Genomic DNA, 27,916 nt, shown 5'->3' with positions numbered 1-27,916 from the left:
TAATCCAGTAGTTGGGGAGTAATATGTTGTCTATTAACAACAGATCTTAAGTAATGGTAAGGTGTAGAGGTTTGGATTTTTTTAGGAGCAATAATTAATCTAGATTGTTTTAAGCATTGGTGAGTTATGTCAAATATCTGTTGAGTCTCTAAAATAGATGGAGCTGAAAACAATATATCATCTATATAATGAATAATAAGAAAGTCAGGAAATCGTTTTCTCACAGGTTCAAGGGCTTTGGCTACATAATATTGACACATGGTGGGAGAATTCATCATTCCTTGAGGCAATACAGTCCATTGATATCACTTATGAGGCCTGATATGATTAGGAAAAGGAAGAGAGAAGGCAAATCTTTCTCAGTCTAGAGGGTGTAAAGGTATAGTAAAAAAGCAATCCTGTAAATCTATAATAATAATAAGCCAGCTTTGAGGAATAGTGGTAGGTGATGGAATTTTTGGTTGTAATGTATCCATAGGTTTTATAGATGCATTAACTTTTTGAAGGTCTGTTAAGAGACGCCATTTGTTAGATTTTGTTTTACAAAAATGGGAGAATTTTAAGGAGAACAAGATTTCTCAATATGTTTTAATTGTGTATCGATAAGTTTCTTAGCAGCCTTTAGTCTCTCTTTTGTAAGGGGCCATTGTTTTGTCCAAATAGGCTCGTCAAATATTATTGCCATAATATTTGAGATGACTTTATAAATTTGAATTTCTCCCTTATAATCTGAATCAAATACTGTAGGTGAACAGTAATTTCTTTAAAAGTCAGACTAGATCGGCCAAGTAAAAGACCGAAGTTTTGTTGGGGTTGGGGTCCAAAAAGTCCGGTAGGTATTTTAGAAGGGACTGCTTGAGGAAAAAGGAGAAAATCATTAAGGCTGGTATATTGATGGCAGCACTGCTGGATGTTGAAGGTTTGAGAGAAAAGATGGAGTTTGTCCCTGGTTTTTGTTGATGGGGACCTGGGGAGTCCCTAGCTTGGAGTTTTTCGAAATAAGCTTTCCTTCAACATCATATTTAGACTGACATTCCCTGGCCCAGTGTATCCCCTTACAGCAACGAGGGCAAATTCCTGGAGGTTTTTTCAGAGTTTTAATTTTTTCTGTGTGTTTTTTAGGACAATCATTTTTTTAAAAATGTGTCTTATCTCCATATGTAAAACATCTTTCTTTCTCCTTTTTAAAGGCAGCGGCCATTGTTTCAGCTAGCATTTGCATTTTTTGAGTTTCCAATCTTAAATTGCGACAAGCCTTCAGATAATCAATAATAGTCCCAGTCTCACGGATTGGAGCGATAGCTCTTTGACATTCTTGATTTGCATTCTCATAAGCAAGCAGTTTTTCTAGCTGCCTTTTGGCTTTTTCTCCAATAACAATATGGGAAATAGCAACTTTCAATCTAGCTAAAAAATCAGCATACACTTCATTCAGTTCAGCTCAGCTCAGTTGCTCAGTCGTGTCCGACTCTTTGCAACCCCATGAATTGCAGCACACCAGGCCTCCCTGTCCATCACCAACTCCCAGAGTTTACTCAAACTCATGTCCATCGAGTTGGTGATGCCATCCAGCCATCTCATCCTCTGTCGTCCCCTTCTCCTCCTGCCCCCAATCCCTCCCAGCATCAGAGTCTTTTCCAATGAGTCAACTCTTCGCCTGAGGTGGCCAAAGTACTGGAGTTTCAGCTTCAGCATCAGTCCTTCCAATGAACACCCAGGACTGATCTTCATTAGGATGGATGGTTGGATCTCCTTGCAGTCCAAGGGATTCTCAAGAGTCTTCTCCAACACCACAGTTCATAAGCATCATTTTTTTCGGCACTCAGCTTTCTTCACAGTCCAACTCTCACATCCATACATGACCACTGGAAAAACCATAGCCTTGATTAGATGGACCTTTGTTGGCAAAGTAATGTCTCTGCTTTTTAATATGCTTTCTAGGTTGGTCATAACTTTCCTTCCAAGGAGTAAGCGTCTTTTAATTTCATGGCTGCAATCACCATCTGCAGTGATTTTGGAGCCCAGAAAAATAAAGTCTGACACTGTTTCCATTGTTTCCCCATCTATTTCCCATGAAGTAATGGGACCCGATGCCATGATCTTAGTTTTCTGAATGTTGAGCTTTAAGCCAACTTTTTCACTCTCCTCTCTCACTTTCATCAAGAGGCTTTTTAGTTCCTCTTCAGTTTATGCCATAAGGGTGGTGTCATCTGCTTGTCTGAGGATACTTATATTTCTCCTGGCAATCTTGATTCCAACTTGTGCTTCTTCCAGCCCAGCGTTTCTCATGATGTACTCTGCATATAAGTTAAATAAGCAGGGTGACAATATACAGCCTTGACGTACTCCTTTTCCTATTTGGAACCAGTCTGTTGTTCCATGTCCAGTTCTAACTGTTGCTTCCTGACCTGCATATAGGTTTCTCAAGATGCAGGTCAGGTGGTCTGGTATTCCCATCTCTTTCAGAATTTTCCACAGTTTGTTGTGATCCACACAGTCAAAGGCTTTGGCATAGTCAATAAAGCAGAAATAGATGTTTTTCTGGAACTCTCTTGCTTTTTTGATGATCCAGTGGATGTTGACAATTTGATCTCTGATTCCTCTGCCTTTCCTAAAACCAGCTTGAACATCTGGAAGTTCATGGTTCACGTATTGCTGAAGCTTGGCTTGGATAATTTTGAGCATTACTTTCCTCCTTGAAATATTTTAGTGTAACTGTCGTCAGGTTTTATTGACTTCTAACTTTCCAGGGAGGAATACAATGTTGGGGTTTACCCACATCCATAGGTTGCGCTCAAAATATGGACCATCTTTGTCAGAATTGGGTGGCTCAATTACTTGGAGTTTATATTTGGCAAGGTTTTGTTCAGCTAATGGCAGGTGTGACGTGGTAAAGGCTAGAAAGAACTCATTTTCCATGTCTCAGTCTAGTAACCCATAAAGCTTTTGTCGTGAAGGAGAATGAGTAGAAAAATTTTTTCTTACAAATGTGAGTGTGTGTTAAAGGCTTATCTATCACTGTCATTTAAAAAAGTATTGTTAGCTTTAGTGTCAAAAAGAGCCTCAGAAGCGTCATTGTTAGAGTCATTTTGTCCTTGAGTTGAGAGGACTTTCAGTTTGGTGCCCATAGTAAGAGGAGGAGGAGCACTTGGGGCAACCGGAGCAGTTGGGGAAAATTCTGAAATATTTTATGTTGTTCTAATTGGGCCTTTTGTAAAGTTTCATCATCTAATTCATATTCATGTAACAAGTGTTTTGCCTGTTGTTGAATATCAGGGGGGCTAGAATTTTTTTGAAAAGGTAAAATCATGGCTTTAATGAGGGCCCATAAGGGCCAGAAACCTATTGTAATATTTTTTCCCCATCTTGCAGCTCATTTAACATTCTCTCTAACCTGGTTCCAAATCTTTAAATCAAAATTGCTTTCATCAGGGAACCAGGGATTATGTTCAACTACCGTTTGGAGACAAGCCTCTAATCACTGAGGCAACACTGAAAGTCCTTGAATTTTAAATAATGAAGCAAAGTAGAAAAGTGGTGGGGCTTTCCAGCTGTTTGTCCCATAACCCCGCACTTACCGACCTCAGTAGGTCCACAGTCACTCTGTCTGCTTGCCAAGGGGATACTCCAGGCCCCTGTTTCGGGAGCCACTTGTTATGGTCTTGATAGACCAGAACCTGAGGACAGGAGTCAACGAAAAGAAGGCAAAGAAAAGAAGGACACGGGGGACCCAAGTCTCTAGTGGAACAAGGGTACTTTATTCAGGGCAGCGTGTGCTTATATATTGTTATACAAGGAAGCTTTAGGCAGAAAAATTAAGTTGAGTAAAAAACACCAAAACCAGGTGTTTAACAACAGTAACTAAGGGAATAACAATAGTCACAGGGCCAGAAGACAATTCATCTATTGGAAATAAGAACATGACTAAGTAGTTTTATAGAAAAGTAAAAAGGTTACTGAAAGGAATTCATGTATGTGTTCTGCCTCATGACCTGTCCTGAGAACTGTGTGCAGCTCTGCTCATTCCTATTTTCCAGGAACTGATAAGGAACCGAAGGCCCTTGAGAAACAGAAAACAACATATAGGATTCCTTAAAATTAAATGTTCCCTGACAAGTATCATATCTTTTTGCCTTTTCATACTGTTCATGGGATTCTCAAGGCAAAAATGCTGAAATGGTCTGCCAATCTCTTCTCCAGTGGACCATGTTTTGTCAGATCTCTCCACCATGACCTATCCGTCTTTTGTGGCCCTACACATCATGGCTCATAGTTTCATTGAGTTAGACAAGGTTGTGATCCATGTGATCAGTTTGGTTAGTTTTCTGTGATTATGGCTTTCATTCTGTCTGCCCTCTGATGGATGAGGATAAGAGGCTTGTGGAAACTTCCTGGTGGGAGGAAGTGGGTAGGTGGGAGGAAGAGGCTGTGGGTAAAACTGGGTCTTGCTCTGGTGGGCAGAGCCATGCTCAGTAAATCTTCAGTCTAATATTCTGCTGATGGGTGGGGCTGTATTCCCTCCCTGTAGTTTGGCCTGAGGTCACGCTAAGGTGGGGTAATGGCAACCTCCTTCAAAAGGACTTATGCCTGCACACAGCTCCTAAGGCTGTTGTAGTCAGTACCCCTGAAACTGTGGCAGGCCACTGTCAACGCACACCTCCGCCGGAGACTCCTGGACACTCACAGGCAAGTCTGGCTCAGTCTCTTGTGGGGTTACTGCTCCTGGGTCCTGGTGCACACAAGGTTTCATTGTGCCCTCCAAGAGTCTGTTTCCCTGGGGGTTCTCAGTCCTTTTACCGGATCCGCATGTTGGCAAATCTGTTGTAGGCCCTAGAACTTTTGCAACAGTGTGAGAAATTCTTTGCTATAATTGTTCTCCAGTTTGTGGGTCATCTGCTTGGCAGCTCTATGGCGGTGCTAATGGCGATCTCCTCCAAGAGGACTTATGCCACACACCGCGTCTCCCAGGTCTGCTGCAGTCAGAGCCCCTGTCCCTGTGGCAGATCACTGCTGACCCATGCCTCCAGAGGAGACACTCAAACACTCAAAGGCAGGTCTGGCTTAATCTCTTGTGAGGGTCACTGTTCCTTTCACTCGGTCCTGGTGCACACAAGGTTTTGTTTGTGCCCTCCAAGTGTCTCTGGTGGGTCTGAGATTTGATTTTAAATGCAATTGCACCCCTCCTACAGTCTTGTTGTGGCTTCTCCTTTGCCCTTGGACATGGGGCGTCTTTTTTTGGTGGGGTTCAGCATTCTCATGTTGATGGTTTTCAGCAGCTAGTTGCAATTTTGGTGTTCTTACTGGAGAGGATGAATGCATATCCTTTTACTCTGCCATCTTGACAGTGAAAAACAGCAAAATCGGGAAAGGAGTACATCAAGGCTGTATATTGTCACCCTACTTATTTAACTTATATGCAGAATACATCATGCAAAATCCCAGGCTGGATGAAGCACAAGCTGGAGTCAAGATGGCTGGGAGAAATATTGATAACCTCAGATACACAGATGACACCACCCTCACAGCAGAAAGCAAAGAAGAACTAAAGAGCCTCTTGATGAAGGTGAAAAAGGATAGTGAAAAAGTAGGCTTAAAACTCAATATTCACAAAATGAAGATCATGGTATGCAGTCCCATCACTTCCTGGCAAATAGATGGGGAAACAATGGAAACAGTGACAGACTTTATTTTCTTGGGCTCCAAAATCACTGCAGATGGTGCCTGCAGCCACGAAATTAAAAGATGATTGCTCCTTGGAAGAAAAGCTATGATAAACCTACACAGCATATTAAAAAGCAGAGACATTATTTTGCTGACAAAGGTCAGACTGGTCAAAGTTATGGTTTTTCCAACAGTCATGTATGGATGTGTGAGTTGGACCATAAAGAAGGCTGGATGCTGAAAAATTGATGCTTTTGAGCTGTGGTGTTGGAGAAGACTCTTGAGAGAGTTCCTTGGACTGCAAGATCAAACCAGTCAACCTAAAGGAAAGCAATCCTGAATATTTATTAGAGGACTGATGATAAAGCTGAAGCTCCCATACTTTGGCCACCTGATGCGAAGAGCCTTTTCATTAGAAAAGTCCCTGATAATTAAAGGCAGGAGAAGGGGATGACAGAGGATGAGATGGTTGGATGGCATCACTGACTCAATGGACATGAGTATGACCAAGCTCTGGGAGATGCTGAAGGACAGGGAAGCCTGGTATGCTGCAGTCCTTGGGGTCTCAAAGAGTCGGACATGATAGTCAACAACAACAACAGCAGCAGCAACAAAAACAGGGGAGTTATAGTGTTATCAGGATTGTTTCTCTACTTTCCTTTGAAGTATTCCTCCACAGGTTAGGTGGGATTAGCCCCCAAGTTCATCAGCTTCACATTGGCAGAGCCAGAACAAGGCAGTGTTTTTGGATGGCTCAAGTGGAAATGTCCTGGGAAGAATTCTGATTGGCCCAAATTTGAGCATGGAGTCATCTCTGAATCAATATCTGCTGGGTACTTGGAAGCATTTAATTGGCCAACCTTGGTCACATGACCTTTCCCTTTTGTGGCTGGAGGCATTCTTTGTGGGAAAGAAGATTTGTTACTCAGCTTCTCTTTACTCCTCAGCTATGCCTGAGGAGGAAAATATCAACTTTCAAAAAATCACAAACCTATAGGAGCTACCAGTACACATTAGTGGAAAACCAACTCTGCTTATAATTTTTGGTAAAATTAACACTTATTTTTATTTATTATGATTGTATATATACTGACTTACATAAAGTACCATGATTGCTTTTCCTTTCTACAACTCTTTATTCTTGATAGAAACTTGGTATCCTCTCAAAATATTCAAACACATCCAGATAATTGATTGTTCTAAGGATTCCCTTGGAGAAGGCAATGGCAACCCACTCCAGTACTCTTGCCTGGAAAATCCCATGGACAGGGGAGCCTGGTGGGCTGCAGTCCATGGGGTCGCAAAGAGTCAGACACGACTGAGCGACTTCACATCCCTCACTTCACTCACTTCATACTTTATCACTGGAGAAGGAAATGGCAACCCACTCCAGTATTCTTGCTTGGAGAATCCCATGGACGGAGGAGCCTGGTGGGCCATGATCCATGGGGACGCAGAGAGTTGGACATGACTGAAGTGACTGAGCACGCATGCATGCAAGGATTCCCTTGGAGGCATTGTGTCCAGAGCCTGACCTAAGACACACTTGTTCCTCCCTGCACTGCTGCTTTCTTATTCTTTAAAAGTTCCAGATTTGTTGCATTCTGCTTTTCATTTTGTCAGGGATATGATGTTTCTCTCTAGTCCACTTGAATATGCTAATTGTATGGTTTTTTTAATGGTTCTTTGGCTGCTTGCAGTGTTCCTGTTTACTTGGACTTTGTCTTTTCCTGTTTGTTTTGGTCTGTGCCATTCTGGTGATTCGGCTGGCCATCATAATTTGGAGTAGAACTACTAAACAAATGTTTGACAGCCTGGAGTTCTTGAATGATAGACTAAAGATGGGCAATTGGGTGGCAGTTGGGTCCTTACCATTTTGTAGAACTCCAGAATGGCAGAATCTTTAAGTCCTCCAACCTCCTCTCTGGAGTGTGTAATCTTCATTAGTGTTCTAGGAGTCAAGTAGTCAGAGGGCTGAGTGGCTAATGATCTTTAATTAAATCTTTTTTTACCCCCAGTGAAATCACTCCTTCTTGCTCTCAGTTATTCGAGGGCCTTCTGAGCTAACCTTCCCATCTTCTGGGGTAGGGGAACCATTCTAGGACACTGAACTTAGGGGAGAGATCTGAGGATTTAACTTAGTCTTACGAAGATTTCCAACCAACCTTCCTGTTTGCAGCCACATCCTTTATCCTGGTCTTCAGATATATTGACGGCCTCCAACTCCCCTTTCCCTAGTTTGAGAGCAATTTTATATAAGTTAAAGACTATGTAATACTTGATGGTTCAGGTAAAGCATTAAAAATAAACTCTCTTCTTCTGGTGTTTATTTTTCTCCTAACTACAGAAAATTTTCAAACAATAAAACTAGAAAAAAAGTAGATAAAATTACTTAAATAGAAAAAATAATATGATGATCCTTTTCTATCTGTACAAAGCAGGTAAGCTTTGTAAACTGTACAAAGCAGTTTCAATAATGCTTTTCAATAATGCTTTTCAAAAGGCAGCATAACCATTTCAATTAGTATTGTTATTGTTTAGTCACTAAGTCATGTTTGACTCTTTTGTGACCCCTTAGACTATAACCTGCCAGGCTCCTCTGTCCATGGGATTTCGCAGGCAAGAATACTGGAGTGGGTAGCCATTTTCTTCTCCAGGGAATCTTTCCAACCAGGGATCAAACTCACATCTCCTGCATTGGCAGGCAGATTGTTTACCACTGAGCCACCAGAGAAGCCCTTTCAATTAATGGTTACTGGTTAATTCAGGTTTCCTAATTCTTTAAAGTTATTTGATTATTTACATTATTTTTCTAATCAATTTTTCTAATCTTATCTATTTATTAGCCTTGTGTCTAAGAACTATAGTTCCAGAAACTGTTGCAGACAGTCTGGGTTTGAATCCCTGTTCCCCCATTTAAGCAGTCAGTTAGGCTCTCTGTTCCTTAGTTTCCTCTTCTGTAAAATGGGAACAATAATGTTACTTATTTCATAGCAAAAATTCAAGTAATTCATATATGCAGAGCAGAGCATTTAAAACAGTGCCTAGCATACTGTAACAGTAGTTGTTATTATTATCTAAGTTAAATATGTTGGCATGAAATTTTTCAAGGCATTCACTTGTAATTTTTAAATTCTCTACTATATTTGTAGTTACATCCCTTTTCATTCCAAATTATGTTTACTTATGAATATTATTCTTGATTAGTCTTGCATGATTTGCCTATTTTAATAATCTTTTCAAATAATTGCCTTCAGATTTATTAACCATCTATATGCTTGATTGTTTTCTATTTCATAATTTTTGCTTTCATCTTTTATATTAACATTCTGCTTTCTTTTCTCTCTTATTCTTCTTGTAGATTCTTTGGTTAAATGTTTATCATATTTATTTTCCTTCTACTCTGCTCTCTCCCTCTTTCTTTCCTTTCTTCCTTCTTTCTCACTCTAAGTATATTACACTCCACAAGTTTCAAGTTGTGATTGTTCATGTCTAAATATGAAATAATTTCCATTGTGATTTTCTATAAAATCCATCATTAGAGGTTATTTTAGTTTCCATATATATGTAAGTATAATACATTTATTATATATACATTTATAAATAAATGTTTATATATACAGTCATTCTTCGGTATCTGTGGAGGATTTATTTCAGGCTCACCTCCTCCATACCAAAATCTGTGATGCTTATATGAAATAGCATAGTATTTGTATATAAACCATTTTCCTGTATGCTTTAAATCATCTCTAGATTACTTATAACATCTAACAATGTAAATACTAAGTAAAAAGTTATAAATACAATGTAAATGTTATGTAAATAGTTGCTAGTGCATGATAGATTCAAATTCATGATTTGTGGAATTCATGAATGCAGAATCCACAGATAATATGTATAGTTTTGGGGGGGTTGTTTTTGTTATCTTATTAATACTATAGAAGTATGATACAGATTCTTTAAAATTTATTAAGCCTTCTCAAGACCTAGTTTATGTGCTCTCTTTGTGTGCTCTTTGTAAATATTCCATTTGTACTCGAAAAAGCATACCTCATTTTTCAAGTACAAACGGAATATTCCCCAACATATGGCTTCCTTGATAGCTCAGTTGGTAAAGAATTTGCCTGCAATGCAGGAGACCCCAGTTTGATTCCTGGGTTGAGAAGATCCCCTAGAAAAGGGAAAGGCTACCCACTCCAGTATTTTGGCCTGGAGAATTTCATAGACTATGTAGTCCATGGGGTCACAAAGAGTCGGACACAACTGAGAGACTTTCCCTTTCACTTTCCCCAACACACATGTATTTGAGGTTCCTCAATTTGTTTATATGTTCTTTTGTCTTAATTTTTTTCATCTGCACTAAGGTCTTTCGCTGTGGTATGAATTTGACCATTTCTCCTTGAAATTCTACCTTTTTATGTTGTGTACATTTTGAGGTTGTGTTCATCTTCTATTTATAGTTATGAAGGTGGAGGAGGAAGAGGCTGGGGTAGGGAAGCTGGACCCCGCTAACTACAGGAGGCGATGTCAGGATCAGGAAGGTAAGTAAGGTCACTGTGAGAAATTGATGCAAATTCTCAGAGGGTCTAGACTTTCCTTGGATGTCTTTATAACAGCCCTTTCAGTTGGGGGAAACTACAGAGCTTATCTCTTTCCCCTGACCCACCCACAGTGTCTACCCTAGATCTTGTGGGACTAGTTTAACCATATCTTAAAGGGACCATGTGGTCAGGTTGGAGACCGGTAACTTGGATTTTGCTAGGATTATGGCATAGCTTCCCCAATATAAAATTGAACTCGATTTTATAAGCTCTACAAATCATACTAAATGCCAAATATCAACATTTTATAGATTTTAAAAATAGCAGCTCATTTAAAACCAGTGAAAGAGGGTATTGAGTGGTGATATTTTTGTTGCTCCAGAATTCCTTACCCAGAGACCCTAAGTATCCTATATTCTACAGAAAAGCAGCCACAGAATTTATAAAGAGGCACTACCCCAACCTTTTTGGAAGGAGATAGCAATCTTCCTGTCCAACTTGATGCTCCCTGAGCTGAGGAACATGTAGCACCGCTCTGGGGCTGTTGATGGAGAAGAATGTGGTAAGAAGCTGGCACTGTCCTGAACCAAACTACAAGATGTTCACAGGGAGAGAACAGGTCGTACAGAACAAAGAAAGAAGCTTTGGAGTGGGTTAGTGATTCCCTACAGTTCACCAGCTGAACAGCCACACTCTGATGGTTATAGTAGAAAAAATAAGACTAGTTAGATCCAGGGCAAAAAGAAAACATGTCCCTGACAGCCATCTCCCCTGATTTTTTTAAAAAAGATGCTCTTTGCACAGTTCTCATAACCCTGTTCCCATTCACCATTCTATTCTGCCTTCTCAAAAACCATGCCTAGTTAGTAGAGAATTTTTATTCCTGCAGTATCCATGGGAACACTGAGGCCCAGATGAGCAAGGTCACACAGAAAGGAAGAACAAGCCAGGGAGAACGCAGGGCAGCTAACACTGGGTAAAGACCTTTCTGATACATCTGCTGCTTCCTGTCTCCATTCCTGGCCTCAGGGCAAAGAATACAATCTCAGCATTGAAAGAATCAAGAATGCTAAACCTTTAGAGTAGAACTGGCCCCCGCCTACTAAGTCACTTCAGTTGTGTACAACTCTGTGCGACCCCATGGACTACCGCCCGCCAATTTCCTCTCTCCATGGGATTCTCCAGGCAAGAATACTGAAGTGGGTTGCCATTTCCTTCTCCAGGGGATCTTTCCAACCCAGGGATCAAACCTGTGTCTTTGTCTCCTGCATTGGCAGGTGGGTTCTTTATCATCAGCGCCACCTAGAGTAGAACTGCTTACCTCTAAATATTGGTATTCGTGGCTTACCTCAAATTCTAGCTTTGCTCAGGCTTAGGGTGGGGGACAGAAGGAAGGAAAAGCATCAGACATTCTGATACTGGTTCACTAGGAAGTGAGGCTGCACTTCATAAAAACGTCTACCTCACGTTTCTTATTAACCCCATTAACCCAAGGGAGACTGAGGATCCAGAAGAGCAAGCAAGGATGTGGTGGGGTGAGCAGGAATTCTAAAGAGATCTGGACACTAACATCCAGGTAACCTTACTCTCCAGTGCCTAGGAATGCACCAGCCAGAGTAGGCACACACAGAATCTGCTCAGCAGATTGGACACCCAACATGTCTCTAAAAGGTTTAGACATGTTTCTTCAAGGTTCAGCTTCATGTGGTTTCACCGCGACATGCACAGTCAGTGATGCCCAAGCATCTGGTACTGGAAGTCCCAGCCAGAGCAATTAAGCAAGAGAAAGAAAAGATAAGAAGAAGAAATTTTAAAATTTGAAAGGAAGAAGTAAAACTGTCTGTATTTGCAGATGGCATGATATTATAAATAGAAAACCCCCCAAATTCTACCAAACTGTTAGAACTAAAAAAACTAAGATTTCAGGATACCAAATCAATATACAAAAAATCAGTTGCATTTCTCTATACTAACAATGAACTGTCAGAAAGAGAAATTAAGAAAATAGTTTCATTTACAATTGTGTCAAAACCTAAAAATGAATTTAACCGAGGAGATTAAAGACCTGTACACTGAAAACTATAAAACCCTGATGGGAGAAACTGAAGACAACACAAATACATGGAAAGATATCCCATGCTCATGGGTTGGAAGAATTAATATTGTTAAAATGTCCATATTATCTGAAACAATCTACAGATTCAATGGAATCCCAATCAAAATTTCAGTGACACTTTTCCCCATAGATATATTTTTTAAAAATTCACAAATTCATATGAAACTATAAAGGACCTTAGATAACCAACACAATCTTGAGCAAGAAGAACAAAGCTTGAAGATCACACTTCCTGCTTTCAAACTATATTACAAAGCTATAGTATTCAATATGATATTGGCATAAAAACAGACATATAGATCAACAAAGATCAATAGGGAGCCTGGAAATAAGCCCACATGTATATAGTCAATTAATTTACAACACAGGAACCAAAATATACAATGGGGAAAGATAGTCTCTTCAATAGATGATGTCAGAAAAACTAAACAGCTACACATAAAAGAATGAAACTGCACTCTTATCTTACAACATATAGAAAAGTCAATTCAAAATGGCGTGAAGACTTGAATGTAGAACATGAAACCATAAAATTCTTATAAGAAAACATAAGGGGTGAGCTCCTTGATATCATTTTCGGCAATGACTTTTTAAATTTGATGTTAAAAGCAAAAGCAACAAAATAAAAGATGAGTTAAACTCCATCAAGTTAAAAAGCTTCCGCATAGCAAAGGAACTGTCAACAAAACAAAAAGTCAAACTATGGAGTAGGAGAAAATATTTGCAAATCATATATCTGATAAAGGGTTAAATCTAAAATATATAAAGATCTTATAAAACTCAATTACAAAAAAAAAAAAAAGGAGTATGCCATTAAAAAATGGGAAGAAGGACTTCCCTGGTGGTCCAATGGTTAAGGGACGGCCTTGCAATGCAGGGGATACTGGTTTGATCCCTGGTCCGGGAAGATCCCGGAAGATGCCGTGGAGCAACTAAACCTGTGCACCACAACTGTTGAGCCCGTAGTACACAACAAGAGAAACCGCTGCAATGAGAAGCCCGCACACTGCAAAGAAGAGTAGCCCCTGCTCACCACAAACAGAGAAAGCCTGTGTGCAGTGATGAAGACCTGGTGCAGCCAAAAATGACTAACTAAATAAATAATTTTTTTAAATGGGAAGAAGAACTGAATAGAATTCATTCCAAAGAAAACATACAAACAATCAACAGATACATGAAAACGTGTTCAACACCATTAATGATCAGGGAAATGCAAACTAAAACCACAAAGATATATCACCTCCCAACTGTTAGGATGGCTATATCTAAGACAAGGGATAACAAATGCTGGCAAGGATTTGGAGAAAAGGAAACCATTTTGCACCACTGGTTAGAATGCAAATTGGTACAGACACTGTGGAGAACAGTATGGAGATTCCTCAAAAAATTAGTAACAGAACTACTGTATGATCCAGCAATTCTACTTCTGGATATATATTCAAAGGAAATGAAATCATTATCTTGAAAATATATCTGTACTCTCATGTTCATTGCAGCATTATTTATAATAGTCAAGACACGGAAATAGCTTAAGTGTCCATCAGCAATTGAATGTTTAAAAAAATGTGATATACACATGAACATTATTCAGCTATTAAAAAAGACAGAAATCTTGCCATTTGCAACATGAATGGACCTTGAAAGTATTATGCTATGTGAAATAAGTCAGACAGAGAGACAAATACTGTATAATCTCACATGTGGAATCTAAAAATCCAAAGATATAGAGTACAGGTTGGTGCTTACCAGAGGCAGGGGGTGGAAGGTGGAGAATTGGCTGAAGGTGGTCAAAGAACACAAACTTTTAGTTATAAGATAACTGAATGTAATGTACAGTTCAGTTCAGTTCAGTTCAGTTGCTTAGTCATCTCCGACTCTTTGCGACCCCATGAATTGCAGCACGCCAGGCCTCCCTGTCCATCAGCAGCTCCCGGAATCCACCCAAACCCATGTCCATTGAGTCGGTGATGCCATCCAACCATCTCATCCTCTGTCGTCTCCTTCTTCTCCTGCCCTCAATCTTTCCCAGCATCAGGGTCTTTTCCAATGAGTCAGCTCTTCGCATCAGGTGGCCAAAGTATTGGAGTTTCAGCTTCAACATCAGTCCTTCCAAAGAACACCCTGGACTGATCTCCTTTAGGATGTACAGTATGGTGGCTATAGTTAATAATACCGTATTATATGCTTGAAAGTTGCTAAGACACTAAATTTTGAAAGTTCTCATCCCAAGAAAAAAATTCATAACTTTGTGTGATGATGGATGTTGACTGAACTTATTGTTGTGGTTGTCATTTTGCAGATATACATATATCAAATCATATTATACACCTTAAATTAATATAATATTATATGTCAATCGTATCCCAATTTAAAAATAATAATAGGGAAAACTGTGGAGGTGGCAGTATGGTTGAAGTAGGTACATGGAACTTAATGTACTATCTGCTCAATTATTCTGTAAATCTAAAATTGTACTAAAAAGCTATTAATTATTTTAAAAATTGTTGACCAACTGAAGACAATATAGATGAGAACCTGATCTCATCTTTCTGGATGAGAAGAAGGTCTTTCTGGAGAGCTGAGGGGATTGCAGCTGCCTCTTTGAGCAAAGATTTAGTGGTGCCTTTATAGAGCAGTCAGGCTTCTCAGTGGAATTCTGAATTAGGGTCCTTGCTAGCTCTTGAAAATTCTAGCTTATGAAATCGTTTTTGAGAAATCCTTAATAACTCGCTTCTCTGATAAGTAGTAGTTCACATGGTCCTTGGTTGTTAGTAAAAATGGCCTTGATGGAAATGCATACGGTTTCCCCATTAACAATCAAAGCTGAGACTTGGCATTTTGGACTAAATCTGTGACCTGCTGAAGGCCTCTCTCCTGGCCCATGTGTCATAAATCGTATGTAGTTATTGCTGCTCTGGACTAGCAAGAATGGGGAGATGGGAGTTCTGCTCCTTCTGAAAGAATTCCAACTATAGGCCCAAAGGTCCCCCCTTCCAGCAACCGCTGAGTTGGTTCAGAATTGGAATTCTGTCAAGCCCAGTGGCCCCGTCCAGGAATCCCATGTCTTTTGATCTTTTCCGGTGGCCTCAGCTCTTTGTAACTGGAGGATATTAAGGAGAAATGCCAGCTTTCGGTAACTCTGTCTACCCTCTCTTTTATTCTGTGCCCACAGACTGCCGTTCCATTCACATCGGGCTTTCCGTTCCCAGTTACCCTCACAGGAAAAGAGACCAGAAGGGACATCTTCCAGGCCTGCAAAAGGTCCGCTGGGGCTTGCGGCCAGACAAGCCACAGCAGGGGCTGGCCAGCGCGGGCAGCAGTGTGGACCATGTCAGCAAGACACGTGAGTTTTGGGGAACATTCTGGGGGGTCCAGACAGGGCGAGGCAGGGGAGGGGGACTCTCGGCAGAATGTGAGGAGCGCCCCACGTGGCTCAGGCCTCAGGCCGCTCTCTCTGCCGCCACAGCAGACCAGCCCCTGCTCAGAGAGCCCCTTCAGTCAGGCTGAGCCCCTGTCATCGCTGGTAACTTTGAGACCTCCGCTCTGGCGCATTCCACCTTGATTTCATGGTTTAATTCTCAGAATTATTTCCTGTTTCTAAATTCCTAAGGGCAAATTTCCAGCCGCCCTAAGAACCAATAACAAACGTGACTGGTGTGAAGTGTTGTGCTCAGTAAATAGAATTCTTTGTTGCATTACCTCCACCCTCTCTCTTCACCTGAGCTTGAAGGAATGGTCTGGAATTGTCTGGGCGCCCTGCACCACAGTTTCCAGAGTCCTGGAGGCTTTCTCCCAGGTCAGCAGAGTCCCTGAGGCATGCCTCTGCTGCTGCAGGAATCAGTTCTGGGCTTGTTTAAAAAGCAGTCTTTTGTTCCTTCCTGTGGAAATAAAAATATCAATCTTTTTTTTTTTTTTTTAATTTTTTTATTAGTTGGAGGCTAATTGCTTCACAACATTTCAGTGGGTTTTGTCATACATTGATATGAATCAGCCATAGATTTACACTTATTCCCCATCCCGATCCCCCCTCCCATCTCCCTCTCCACCCGATTCCTCTGGGTCTTCCCAGTGCACCAGGCCGGAGCACTTGTCTCATGCATCCCACCTGGGCTGGTGATCTGTTTCACCATAGATAGTATACATGCTGTTCTTTTGAAACATCCCACCCTCACCTTCTCCCACAGAGTTCAAAAGTCTGTTCTGTATTTCTGTGTCTCTTTTTCTGTTTTGCATATAGGGTTATCGTTACCATCTTTCTAAATTCCATATATATGTGTTAGTATGCTGTAATGTTCTTTATCTTTCTGGCTTACTTCACTCTGTATAAGGGGTTCCAGTTTCATCCATCTCATTAGGACTGGTTCAAATGAATTCTTTTTGACGGCTGAGTAAAATTCCATGGTGTATATGTACCACAGCTTCCTTATCCATTCATCTGCTGATGGGCATCTAGGTTGCTTCCATGTCCTGGCTATTATAAACAGTGCTGCGATGAACATTGGGGTGCATGTGTCTCTTTCAGATCTGGTTTCCTCAGTGTGTATGCCCAGGAGTGGTATTGCTGGGTCATATGGCAGTTCTATTTCCAGTTTTTTAAGGAATCTCCACACTGTTTTCCATAGTGGCTGTACTAGTTTGCATTCCCACCAACAGTGTAAGAGGGTTCCCTTTTCTCCACAGCCTCTCCAGCATTTATTGCTTGTAGACTTTTGGATAGCAGCCATCCTGACTGGTGTGTAATGGTACCTCATTGTGGTTTTGATTTGCATTTCTCTAATAATGAGTGATGTTGAGCACCTTTTCATGTGTTTGTTAGCCATCTGTATGTCTTCTTTGGAGAAATGTCTGTTTAGTTCTCTGGCCCATTTTTTGATTGGGTCATTTATTTTTCTGGAATTGAGCTGCAGGAGTTGCTTGTATATAAAAATATCAATCTTAAGAGGAGTGAAAAGACTAGAGCACAGCTGCTGTGACATTTTATCATTTTGTGTCTTCCCTGTTTCTAGAGATATGATTTCACCTGCAGCACATCCCAAATCTGTGAAATAAATAGCCTCTAATTGGTTTCTACTACACATTTCCACGGTCTTGAACAAAGCAAAATGAGTTATTTTACCATTTGAACCTTCAAAGGACTGTCAGGCAGTAGCAGCCTCTTAACATTCCTGTAGGAGACTGTGACATACACGCTGGCAAAGACCATCTGAGTCACCCCATCCCAGCACTGCGCTGAACAACTGCGGTTATTGGCACCAGGTCTACCAAGGCCTGTGGCTTCTGTGCCTATGTGGGAGATGGGTTAATGGGAGTCCTTTGGCGGTGTCTAGTGTAAGAAATGAGCTCTGATACGCATACACACAAACATGCTACACAGGCATGTGCACACACGCATATGCGGGGGTTGGCATATCCGAGAGCCAAAGGAGGGCAAGCCTGATAGGAAGCCTGCTCCCCAGGTTGGGTCTGGATACCTCCTACTCACTCCCTGGAGCATTTCCCTGTCACCCCACCACATTCAGGGATGCAGTCACCCTTTAAAAGTGGAGTCTGCTGGGTCCTTCCTCAGTCAGGAAAGAGGAAAGTGGGTTAGAGCTGGTACTCTCTGCAAATGATATTTATTGATGCAACACGGTACTTCACAGAAGTGGTCGTGAATGGTGGATTTTGTGTTGTTTGGGTGGTTTCTGGTTGAGTTAAGGGGACACTGGTTTTAACTGGAAACCAAAGGGGAGAGAAAGGAGAATCCTTTGGTACATTTGCACATTCAGTTCATTCCCTTTAAGCCTGCTATTCCCAGGCACGGCACAAGGCGTGGCTGTGGAACAGGGGAGACAGTGGGAAGGCATAGGAAGACAGGAAATTTCAGGCCATGTCTTTCAAGCTTGGGTAAAGTAAGAACTTCTCTCAAAGGGAAAATAACTTACTGTAGACTCATGAAAATGCATTTGTATATTTGTAGAGCCCCAAGGGACCATAAAAATCCCAGTTTGAGAAATAGTATGTTAATTCATTAAGGCTTTTTTCCATAAAATATCTTACAATTTTTATTATAACTTAAGTTTTATCCTTATAGCTAATAAATCTTTTAAAGATTATCTTCAAAATGGAAACAAGAACTTTAAAAATTCTGATAGAACCCACCTACCTCTAAGAATACTTTCCAGGCCCCAGTTCCAGACATTCTTGATTTAAGGGGACTACAAAGCCTGAAAGCAAAGTCAACAGTCACAGTGAGTTTTCACCCATGGCAGCTGAACTTGTTCCAGCCATTCTCTTAGGGGTGGTAGAGGTCCACTCCTCTGTCCTCCACTTCTTCTAAATCAAAGGGGGCATTGTGTGTGTGATACAAATATAAACCCTACTCTGTGAGATCCCTGGGACAGTGACTGACAGTGACCTGAGGAAAGGAAAACAAAAGTCCCAAATCATTGTACTGCATCATCTAGATAATAGACTGAATCTGCCACTTTTCTTTGCTTCAGGGCAACAACCAGATGTGTTTTTCCTCTCTGAGAGCCTTGTCTATTCTGTGAATCCATTCAGACAGCCCAGGCAGGCATTTCAGCTGGCCACAAAGTCGAAGAGGACCTAGCTTTACAGAAGAGAGGAATTGTTCAGAATGGGGTCAGGGGGTGGACCGGGCACGGGGGCTAGACATAGCTAGGCCTGAGCATAAAGCAGGCTGTGTAGCTGAAGCATTGACAGGTGACTCCTTTAGTTCCTGCCTCACAAAACAACAACAGGAATCCAGCCAGATGATGTGTGTGAAAGAGATTTATACCGTGAAATGGTATTTCATTATAATTTTGTTAACTAAATGTGTCACATTAATAAAAAGGAGATATTATTATCCTCATCTTCAGATTGGGAAATCAGGGTTTGAAGAGATGTAGTGTGGTACAGCAGGAATCAGTGAAGCTAGAAGTTGAAAACATCAGTAGGCTCCAAAACCCATGTGTGTCTCTTCTACTACACTTCTGCCCTGTGTAAGTCATCACCAGTCAGTCATGACCAGTTGGACATAGGCTAAGAATTATATTTTTTTCAAGCAGCCAAACTACGTTATGATGAAAGGGATAGGTAGATAGTAGTTACCCCATAATATAATATGCCACAGCATAGGATTATTTGTCCCACCTCCACCCCTTCCTCCAATATGAATATTATTTTGGCCACCCCTTCCTCCAGGTTTGACTCTAGCAGAACATATACAGGGAATAGAACCATCACGCTATGGTGAGCATCAGTAAAAGCCATGCTTCCTTCCCTGGAAAGAATGCATTCTCTGGCTCAGAGAGCCTCTGGAGAAGCTACTAGGAGCAAGGGGGTGAAGAGCAGCTGTAGAAATATGACTGCTCTTTGGCTCTTCTTGGCTGGTGCTAAGAACTGGAGCCCAGATCAAAGAGAAAGGAGACAGGCCAAGCCCAACCTGGTGTGTAGGGATGGGGTCTCAGCGTCTTCATCTGTAGAGTGGAAGACTGTTGTAGGGTGACGGACTGTTGCAGTTTGCTGGGATAGAGGGCTTTCCCAGGACAAGGGACATGGAACTGTCAGTGCTAAAGGCGGTCAGTTCAAAGAAAATCAGGATGTCGGTCACACCGAGCTGTGAGCTCCTAGGTAAAATAAAAACAGACGCAAAGTACTTCACACGGCGCATGGAACATTACAGGCACTTGACATATGTTACTTCAGTTGATTTGTGTTAACCCAATTTAAAAGCAAGGAGCCCAGATCTTTTTTCCTGTATGAGTAGACACCTAGTTTGGCTGTTCTCACTGGTACTGAGAAGCTTATGAGAGCCTTCTGGCGGGAGGGGTGTGAAAAAGTATTAAGGTCTTCTTCTACTTGCTGAACGCTGAACAACTCTAGAGTCACTGAAAGATCAAAACCACCAAGATGAGCAGTAGGAGAGAAAGTGGCTGTTTTCTCACCAGGTGTTTGAGCCCCATGTGACTTCAAGGCTTTAGGACCAAAAATGGATTTCATATGGTTTTTCCCATTTCTGATGAGGTGTGAGGGTTGGGACAGAGAACAAATTTATCTCTAAGACACCTCCTCCTCTAAGGGACTGCTGAGACAGGCTTTGTTTCCAACACAGGAACAAAGGCAATTGGATTTCTTTTATTTCTCTTATTTCCTGGAGTTACCAACATATACAACATTCAGACAAACAAAAACACTTATTGGAAGAGAATCCTGAGTTATGACGTTTACAACTTAAGGGGAAATTAAGGTTGAAAGCTCAAGTTTGCAAGTGAACCGATTAAAGTTCTGATAAATATAAAGTCATTAGGGCTTTCCTGGTGGCTCAGTGGTAAATAATCCGCCTGCCAATGTGAGTGACATGGGTTCCATCCCTGATCAGGGAAGATCCCGCATGCCATGGAGCAACTAAACCCATGTGCCACAGCTATTACGCCTGTGCTCCAGAGCCCGAGAGCTACAACTACCGTGCTCACATGCCACAGCTACCGAAACCCAAGTGCCCTAGAGCCTGTGCTCCATAACCGGAGAAGCCTTCGCAATGAGAAACCCGCGCACTGCAGCTAGAGAGTCGGCCCTGCTCACTGCAACCAGAGAAAGCCCGTGCAGCAAAAAAAAAAATTATATATATATACAAAGTTATTATAACACATGTGTTACTTGGATTTACCTTATTCCTTGAGAGTTAGTGTCCTCACCTCTGCCTAAACTTCTGTGAATTTCCAGAGGCGTCCAGTCCCAGTATCACTCCTGCTACAAGACCTGCATGCTGGGCTCACAGTCTCACTGTGTCTCACTTCTTGTACCTGTTCTCTGTTCTCACCTCCAGGCAAGCTACAGCTCAGGAATGGGGTTCAGTCCTCTTTTGGTCTCCCCCACATTGGTCACATACCACATATAAGTGAGGAGCAGGCTTTCTTGAGGTTCAAAACCATGGAGCCTTTTTACCTTGCAGAGATACAGTTTGTAAAGAGAGATACTAAATATTTGGGCTTCCTTTCTGGCTCAGCTGGTAAAGAATCCACCTGCAATGTGGAAGACCTAGGTTTGATCCCTGGGTTGGGAAGATTCCCCTGGAGAAGGGAAAGGCTACCCACTCCAGTATTCTGGCCTGGAGAATTCCTTGGACTGTATAGTCCATGGGGTCGCAAAAGGTTGGACACGGCTGAGGAACTTTCACTTCACTCACTAAATATTCCCTTTCTTAAAAATCCCCTTGTCCCTTAAAATTTCCTACTGGCTACTTTTCTCTACCATATTTTTGGCAACTCCCACCTCACCCCCACTTCCCCTCACCCGTCTCATCACATCTCCTGATTCTCTTCAGCCACCTCCACCCCCAGCCTCTCCCCTCCCTCTCAGTACATACAACTCACTCCCCTCACTCACCTTTTGGTCACATCAGTTTCCCTCTGCCCCACCTTAGCTCACCACCCATTTTTGCACAGCCAAAGACACACAGAGTTGGATACACCTGAGTGACTGAGCACACACACACACACACACAAACACACACAATGTATTAACTAAACACAAAGTCTGTCTCCTCTAAGCTTAGCCCTTTAGCTAGACTTGACATTCTTTTGTAACTCCTAAACTTGCAGTTTTTGAGAAGGAATACAGAAGAAAATCTCCATGCCCTAGAATTTTGTATAAGGGGGACTCATGATTTTAAAAGTAATTTGATTACAAGTATCAGAACCTCCTGGAGAAGGAAATGCAACCCACTCCAGTATTCTTGCCTGGGAAATCCCATGGACAAAGGAGCCTGGTGGGTTACAGTCCATGGGGTCTTGAAAGAGTCAGACACGACTTAGCGACTAAACAACAACAATCAGAAACCTACTTGAGCTGTCTTGAGCAAGGAGGGAGTGAGGGAGAGTGAAAGTCTGTCCTACATGAATAAAGGAGTTTCTCACAGCCCCCAAAGAACAGCCAACCAGGCTCAGCAGGAGGAGGAATACCCTCTCAGTTCCCTCTTTGGGACTCATGGCCTCCCCTGCTTCTTCTCCAAGTCTGCTTTATTTCTCGATGTGTGTAGCCTTTACTGCCTCTCCATGCCTTCAGCTCTCAGTTTATATGCTCCTTCCATTAGGAAACACCCAGCTATCTCAGAAACCAAATTCAAAATTTCCGGGCTTGAGCCAGGTGTCCAATCAACTGTTCCTGGTTCAATTAACCATGGCCTAGAGGCACAGTTTAAGTACTCCAGAAACACAGCCACCAGAGCATCATCCCTTGGGCGAGGGAGCATGTGGGCCAGCAGATGACCCGAGGCTACTGACGGGACGATTCCCATAAACACTACGGGTTTGCAGATTCTCTTCTCTGCCTTCCCAGAGAGCACATTTTGAGTTTACGGACTGCTTTCTAGGGAAAAAAGAAAAAAACAAACAACCCTACTGTCCATGAAATGAGGACTTGGGGCCTTCCTGTCCTCTCTTGAAGACCACCTCAGATGAGTGCAGGCCTGACTTTGGAGCCCTCGGTTCTGTCTCTCCCACTCCTCAGAACTTGGGGGCCTTGAACTGTTCTTGATCCCCTTTGTTGTTGTTGTTCAGTTGCTCAGTCGTGTCCGACTCTTTGTGACCCCATGGACCACAGCACACCAGGCTTCCCTGTCCATCACCAACTCCCAGAGCTTGCTCAAATCCATGTTCATTGAGTTGGTGATGCCATCCAACCATCTCTTCCTCTGTCATCCCCTTCTCCTCCAGCCTTCAATCTTTCCCAGCATCAGGGTCTTTTCTAACGAGTCAGCTCTTTGCATCAGGTGGCCAAAGTATTGGAGCTTCAGCATCTGTCCTTCCAGTGAATATTCAGGGTTAATTTCCTTTCATATTGATTGGTTTGATCTCCTTGCTGTCCAAGGGACTCTCAAGAGTCTTCTCCAACACCACAGCTCAAAAGCATCAACTCTTCGGTGCTCAGACTTCTTTCTGGTCCAAATCTCACATCCATACATGACCACTGGAAAAAGCATACCTAGCTCCGTTTCCTTGTTCACGGCTTCTTTCCGCTGAGGCTGGTCCCTGCTGATATACTCATGAGTGTTAAGCAGTGAAACTCATTCACCTAGCAAATGTTTATTGAATGTCCATGCTGTGAACCCTTTTCTGGGGCCAGTAGCACAACGTAAGCAAGACAGACCCTGACCTCACCAAGCTCGGTGTCCAGTGACTCATCTGGAGCCTGGGAGAGAGTGCCTCTGAGAAGACTCTGAGCTGAGGACCCCAGGCCCTCACACTGACTTCCTGGTGGCCTTAAACACCTCCTGGGTCTTCTAGGAGTTGAATACCTGCAGGTTGCAGTCCAGTTGCAATCCAGGGGATTTTGTGCTTTGCTCAAGTAATGACTAGACTGGTGCCCCTCTCCCTGCCGCCAGTAAAAGCACGATTCTGTTTGCTTCTTTTTGTGTGTTTCCTCAAGCTTGGTCCTGCCAAGGTTAGATTTCTCCCAGAAACTGCTGGTTTAGTCCACTTGGGCCATCGCTGTGGGACTGTTGCTGTGAGCTCTCAACCAGAGGGGCCCTTATCTGCAGCCTCTCTTACTTGCGGATGAACTTGCGTGTGGGACCTGGAGTGCATTAGAGATGCAGTGAAACCTTGAGGCGCGAACCCAGCACATCACTAGGTTCCTGTGGACCCAAGGGAAGGGAGATGGAGAGGGGTAGCATGGGAGTAGTAGTGTTCAGAAGCTGAGAAAGATTGAGCTCTTGGAATGTTTAAAAGAGCTGTTATGGGGGAGGAAAATGTCAGACCTTTTTGCAACATCAATCATAGCAATGTTTACTGGGTGACTGGCATATGCCAAGCACTGTGCCAATCATGTCGCATACATCATCTCATTTGATGGTCACCACAACCCAGTAAAGCAGGGGTGACTATTCTCACTTCATAGATGGAGAAACTAAGGCTCAGGCTGTTTAATGCTTTGCCAAGATCCCACTGCCAGTAATAATCAGAGTCGGGAGTTAAACCCAGGTCTGAGCTCTTAAAGCACCATGCGAATAAAGAGAAACCTCTGGCATCCTTGGTGATCTCTCTTTGGGTGCTCCTCTGGGGTTTCGAGATCAGACACATCCCCTGACTCAGTGTGGGGTGCAAGGTCTGCCCAGTGGTGTTCAGAAGGAAATGGGCTGACGTCAGCCACAGTGCAGTACAAACAGTGGCCTGAGAGCCTTTAGGGCCTGTCTCCTCACCGCCCTGCCCTGCTAAGGAGCCCGCCAAAGCAGGAGCTCCTTGGTGGCGGCATTTGCTTGGGGTGTCCGACCTAACCACACGCCCTGAGCCTCTGCTGCTATGTTCTCAGGTTTAAAGTGGGCACACTTGATCTTTGAGTCTCAGGCCTGAAGATGGGGTAAGGGAGCCAGTGGCAGAGGCAGGGGGTGGGGGTTGCAGTGCGGGGTGAGGGTGTCAGCAACCGCTCTCCTCTTGGCCCCCCTAACTGGGGGCCCAGTTGGGCTTCTGTGCTATAAACCAGTTCTCAGACTCCTCATCCGTGAAGCGTTTGGATTCAACCATCGCTCAGCTCTCTCCCAGCTCTGAGACTTGGCAAATTCAGGGTTCAGAGCTTCTTGGAGCAGCAGCCACTCATGACCTCTAATCAACCTTGGCACATTCTAAGTACTCAGTAAGTACTTGTTGAACTGAACCCAGGAGATTAGGAGTTTCTCAGCAGAGCAAAATAATTCCCCAGGGGGGTTCACCACTTACCCTGAAGTGACCAGTTCCCCTGTCCATGGGTTCTCAGAAAACACCCACCAAGTGATATTTGGCATTTTGTCTTAGAAGCAGACTTAGGTGGAAAGGATCAGGAGTTGGGTTGTGAAGTTGGGAAAGGGGAGAAATCAGCTTCAGGGGACGTTATTGACCAAGGACAGTTGCTGTGAAACTTGAGACCCCATAGCACCTCTCTTCACACCACCCCACCTCCACCCTGGGGCTGGATGACTGAGAGAGGCCGGGCCAGGACCTGCTCCAGACAGCTCACCTGCGGCCAAGGCCCTAAGGCGGCTCCAGGGAGTCTCAAGGAAAATCCTACCTCTGCCTTTATAAAGGGGCCTGAGGAGAGGTGCCTGGGCTCCCCTAGGGCCCCCAGGCTTGGCGGGAAGGGCTCATGGGGGAGGGGGCAAAAGGGCAGTCCTGCCAGGCCTCTCAGCGCCTGCAGGTGCCACCCCCTGCTACTGTGGAGACCTGGCTGCCTGCGAGAGGTTCTGCCTCGGCCACCACCAAGACCTTCTCTCCCCAGTGCATCTGAGAACCTGAGTCTTTCCTCTCTTGCTCACTGCTCACTCACTCTCTCTCTCTCTCTCTCTCTCTCACACACACACACACACACACACACACACACACTTCTCTTATACTCGGAGTATCTTTAATGCACTCTCGATAGTTTTTCCTCTCACATTTACTACATCTTCCCACATAACGCTCTCCCCACTTCCCCAGTCTTTCACATATTCCTTCTCTCTCTCCCTGTCCCTCCCTCTCTCTCCTTTTCCCTCTCTTTCCCTCTCCCTCTTCTCCTCTCCCCTCACCTCCCCTGGTGCTTAACTGGAAACAAAAGTGAGTTTGTTGAGCCCTGCTGGTCGGGAAAAGGAACAAGCCAGCGGCAGCAGCCAGGGTGGCCGCAGCAGAAACAGGCTGGGGCCAGAGGCCGTGTCCACATCCGGAGACCCCAGCGCTCAGCTCTTCCGGGGAACAGGTAACGCCTCAGACAGAGCTGGCTCAGGCCTCCTGCTCTTCGTCCTGTCTCATCACCTCATACCAGCTCTGCTTATCTGCCTTCTCATTTGGCCTTGAAGGGGGAGGGGGATTGAAGATTTAGGGAATGGTAGGCACAAAAGGTCCAAGGAGTCACGTGCTCTCCTCGGAGAACTGTGTGTGGTCTTATGTGGCTGGAATCCAGGGCATGTGGGGTCAAGCAAGGGCAGCTGAAGTTAGAATATACAGCGTCCAGGGCGGCTGGGGTGTCTGGACAAGGGACGTGACAGAACCTACCCAGACAGATTAGGGCCAGATCATGAGGGATTTCTTAAGCCATGTCATAGACCCTAGGCTTTAGATCCTAGAGAGCTATTGAATATTTTTCACCTGAAGAGTAACATGACCAAATATACATTTGAAGAGAGTAGTACTTGAACTCTCACCCCATGGAGAACTGGTTTACCTACTCAGAGGAAAGCAGCCCTAGTCTTCTCCCAATTTAAGGAAAAAATAAGGCTATTTGTTCGACTGTTATATTTTCTTCTATAAAATTTCTGTAAACTTTTGATGCCTGCCAACAAGTATCAGTAATCAATAAAAAGGATGTAAATTTAAAGTAGTAGAAAAATTCAGAAGTAAAAAATCATTTAAGTAAATGCAGTCCTTTAAGGTATATACAGATAAATGGGTAGTATTTTCTGCTAGTAAAATTATTTCTAACTCATATGCACAATATTTTATGGTGCTGCCCCCCAGAATACCATGACTCCCAGGAGTTTGCCAAGGGAGCAGGTTTGAAATGTCTTTAAAGCTAACTCTGCTGCTATCTGGGGCATAGGATGGATGGGACAACCAGAGACAATGGGAGAAGTAGGTGACTATTGTGATGACAGGAATGTGAGACAATAAAAACCTGAATAAAGGTGGTGGCAATGGTTGGAAAAGGGAAGACAGCCAAAAAAATAGTCAGGAAGTGAGTGAAAGAAGTTAGTATCTGATTAGACATGGACGATGAGAGAGAAGGAGGCTTCAAGAGTGAGCCCCAAATTTCTCCTCTAGATGGCTGGATAGCTAGGGACACTATTAATGAAAACACAGGAGGATAAGGCTGGGGTGACAGAAGAGGAGAGGCGGAGCTACTTTGAATATGTTGAGGCTGACTTGAGATGGAGCAGTACAGTTGGCAGTTGGAAATGCTCAGTACAGTTAGGACCTAGAGACACGGTTATAGGATGATGCCAGAAAGAACATGAGATGGTCCAGGAAGAGTGTAGAAAGAGGGGAGACAAGAAGGTCAAGGAGGAATCCGGAGGAAGATCAAGATTTAAGTGAAACATACAAGAGGTGCCAGGCAAAGACATTGAGGAGTCCTCAAAGAGATAGGAAAAGATATCTAGAAAGTGCTGCCTTAAAACAACCAAGAGCATTTCAGTTCAGAGGAAGCAGTCAGCACCACTGATATTCCAGAGAGATAAGCCAGACCATAGCTTCACAGTGCTGTTGATTATTTTATTTTATTGACTTACTGAGTTGAGAATAAGACAACAAGAGAGACCTGAGAACAGAGTTATAACTTGGGTGCTTAGCATAAATGAGATTAGCAGGGTACACAGTAGGGAGTAGTGGGGACTGTGCAAACTAAAATGCATATGCTTATCCATCACTGAGCTCTAATTGATTGTTGCCAAGTAGAAATACGGGCACTGTCATCAGAGTATCTGAATTTTCAAGAAAGTTCAGAAGTCTGGATTTTTACATGAAATCTCATAATTCTTTATGTTAGCAATAATGAAAAAAACTATTATAATCTATGAGAGCTGAATTAAACACATCTTTATGCTGCCAGTTAAAAATCTCTGCCTTGGTCAACATCTTTAGTGTGGTGGGGATGAACCAGTTGCAGCATA

At 43.0% G+C, this 27,916-nt stretch overlaps 1 protein-coding gene across 2 annotated transcripts in view; it reads left to right on the top strand.

Annotated features, from left to right (window-relative positions):
* The window catches only part of SLC4A5 (solute carrier family 4 member 5), a 125,904-nt gene that overhangs the window by 31,214 nt on the left and 66,774 nt on the right, over positions 1-27,916 (top strand). For both annotated transcript variants that reach the window (XM_043918414.1, XM_043918415.1), the window contains exons 2-3: positions 10,122-10,202; positions 15,491-15,661. In XM_043918414.1, coding sequence (XP_043774349.1) covers positions 10,124-10,202; positions 15,491-15,661 — 250 coding nt within the window. In that variant the 5' untranslated portion in view covers positions 10,122-10,123. The remainder of the gene's footprint in view (positions 1-10,121; positions 10,203-15,490; positions 15,662-27,916) is intronic.

Source organism: Cervus elaphus, chromosome 11 (assembly GCF_910594005.1).
Source record: "Cervus elaphus chromosome 11, mCerEla1.1, whole genome shotgun sequence".
Classification (NCBI taxonomy): domain Eukaryota; kingdom Metazoa; phylum Chordata; class Mammalia; order Artiodactyla; family Cervidae; genus Cervus; species Cervus elaphus.
This window is presented reverse-complemented; position numbering and strand designations above follow the sequence as displayed.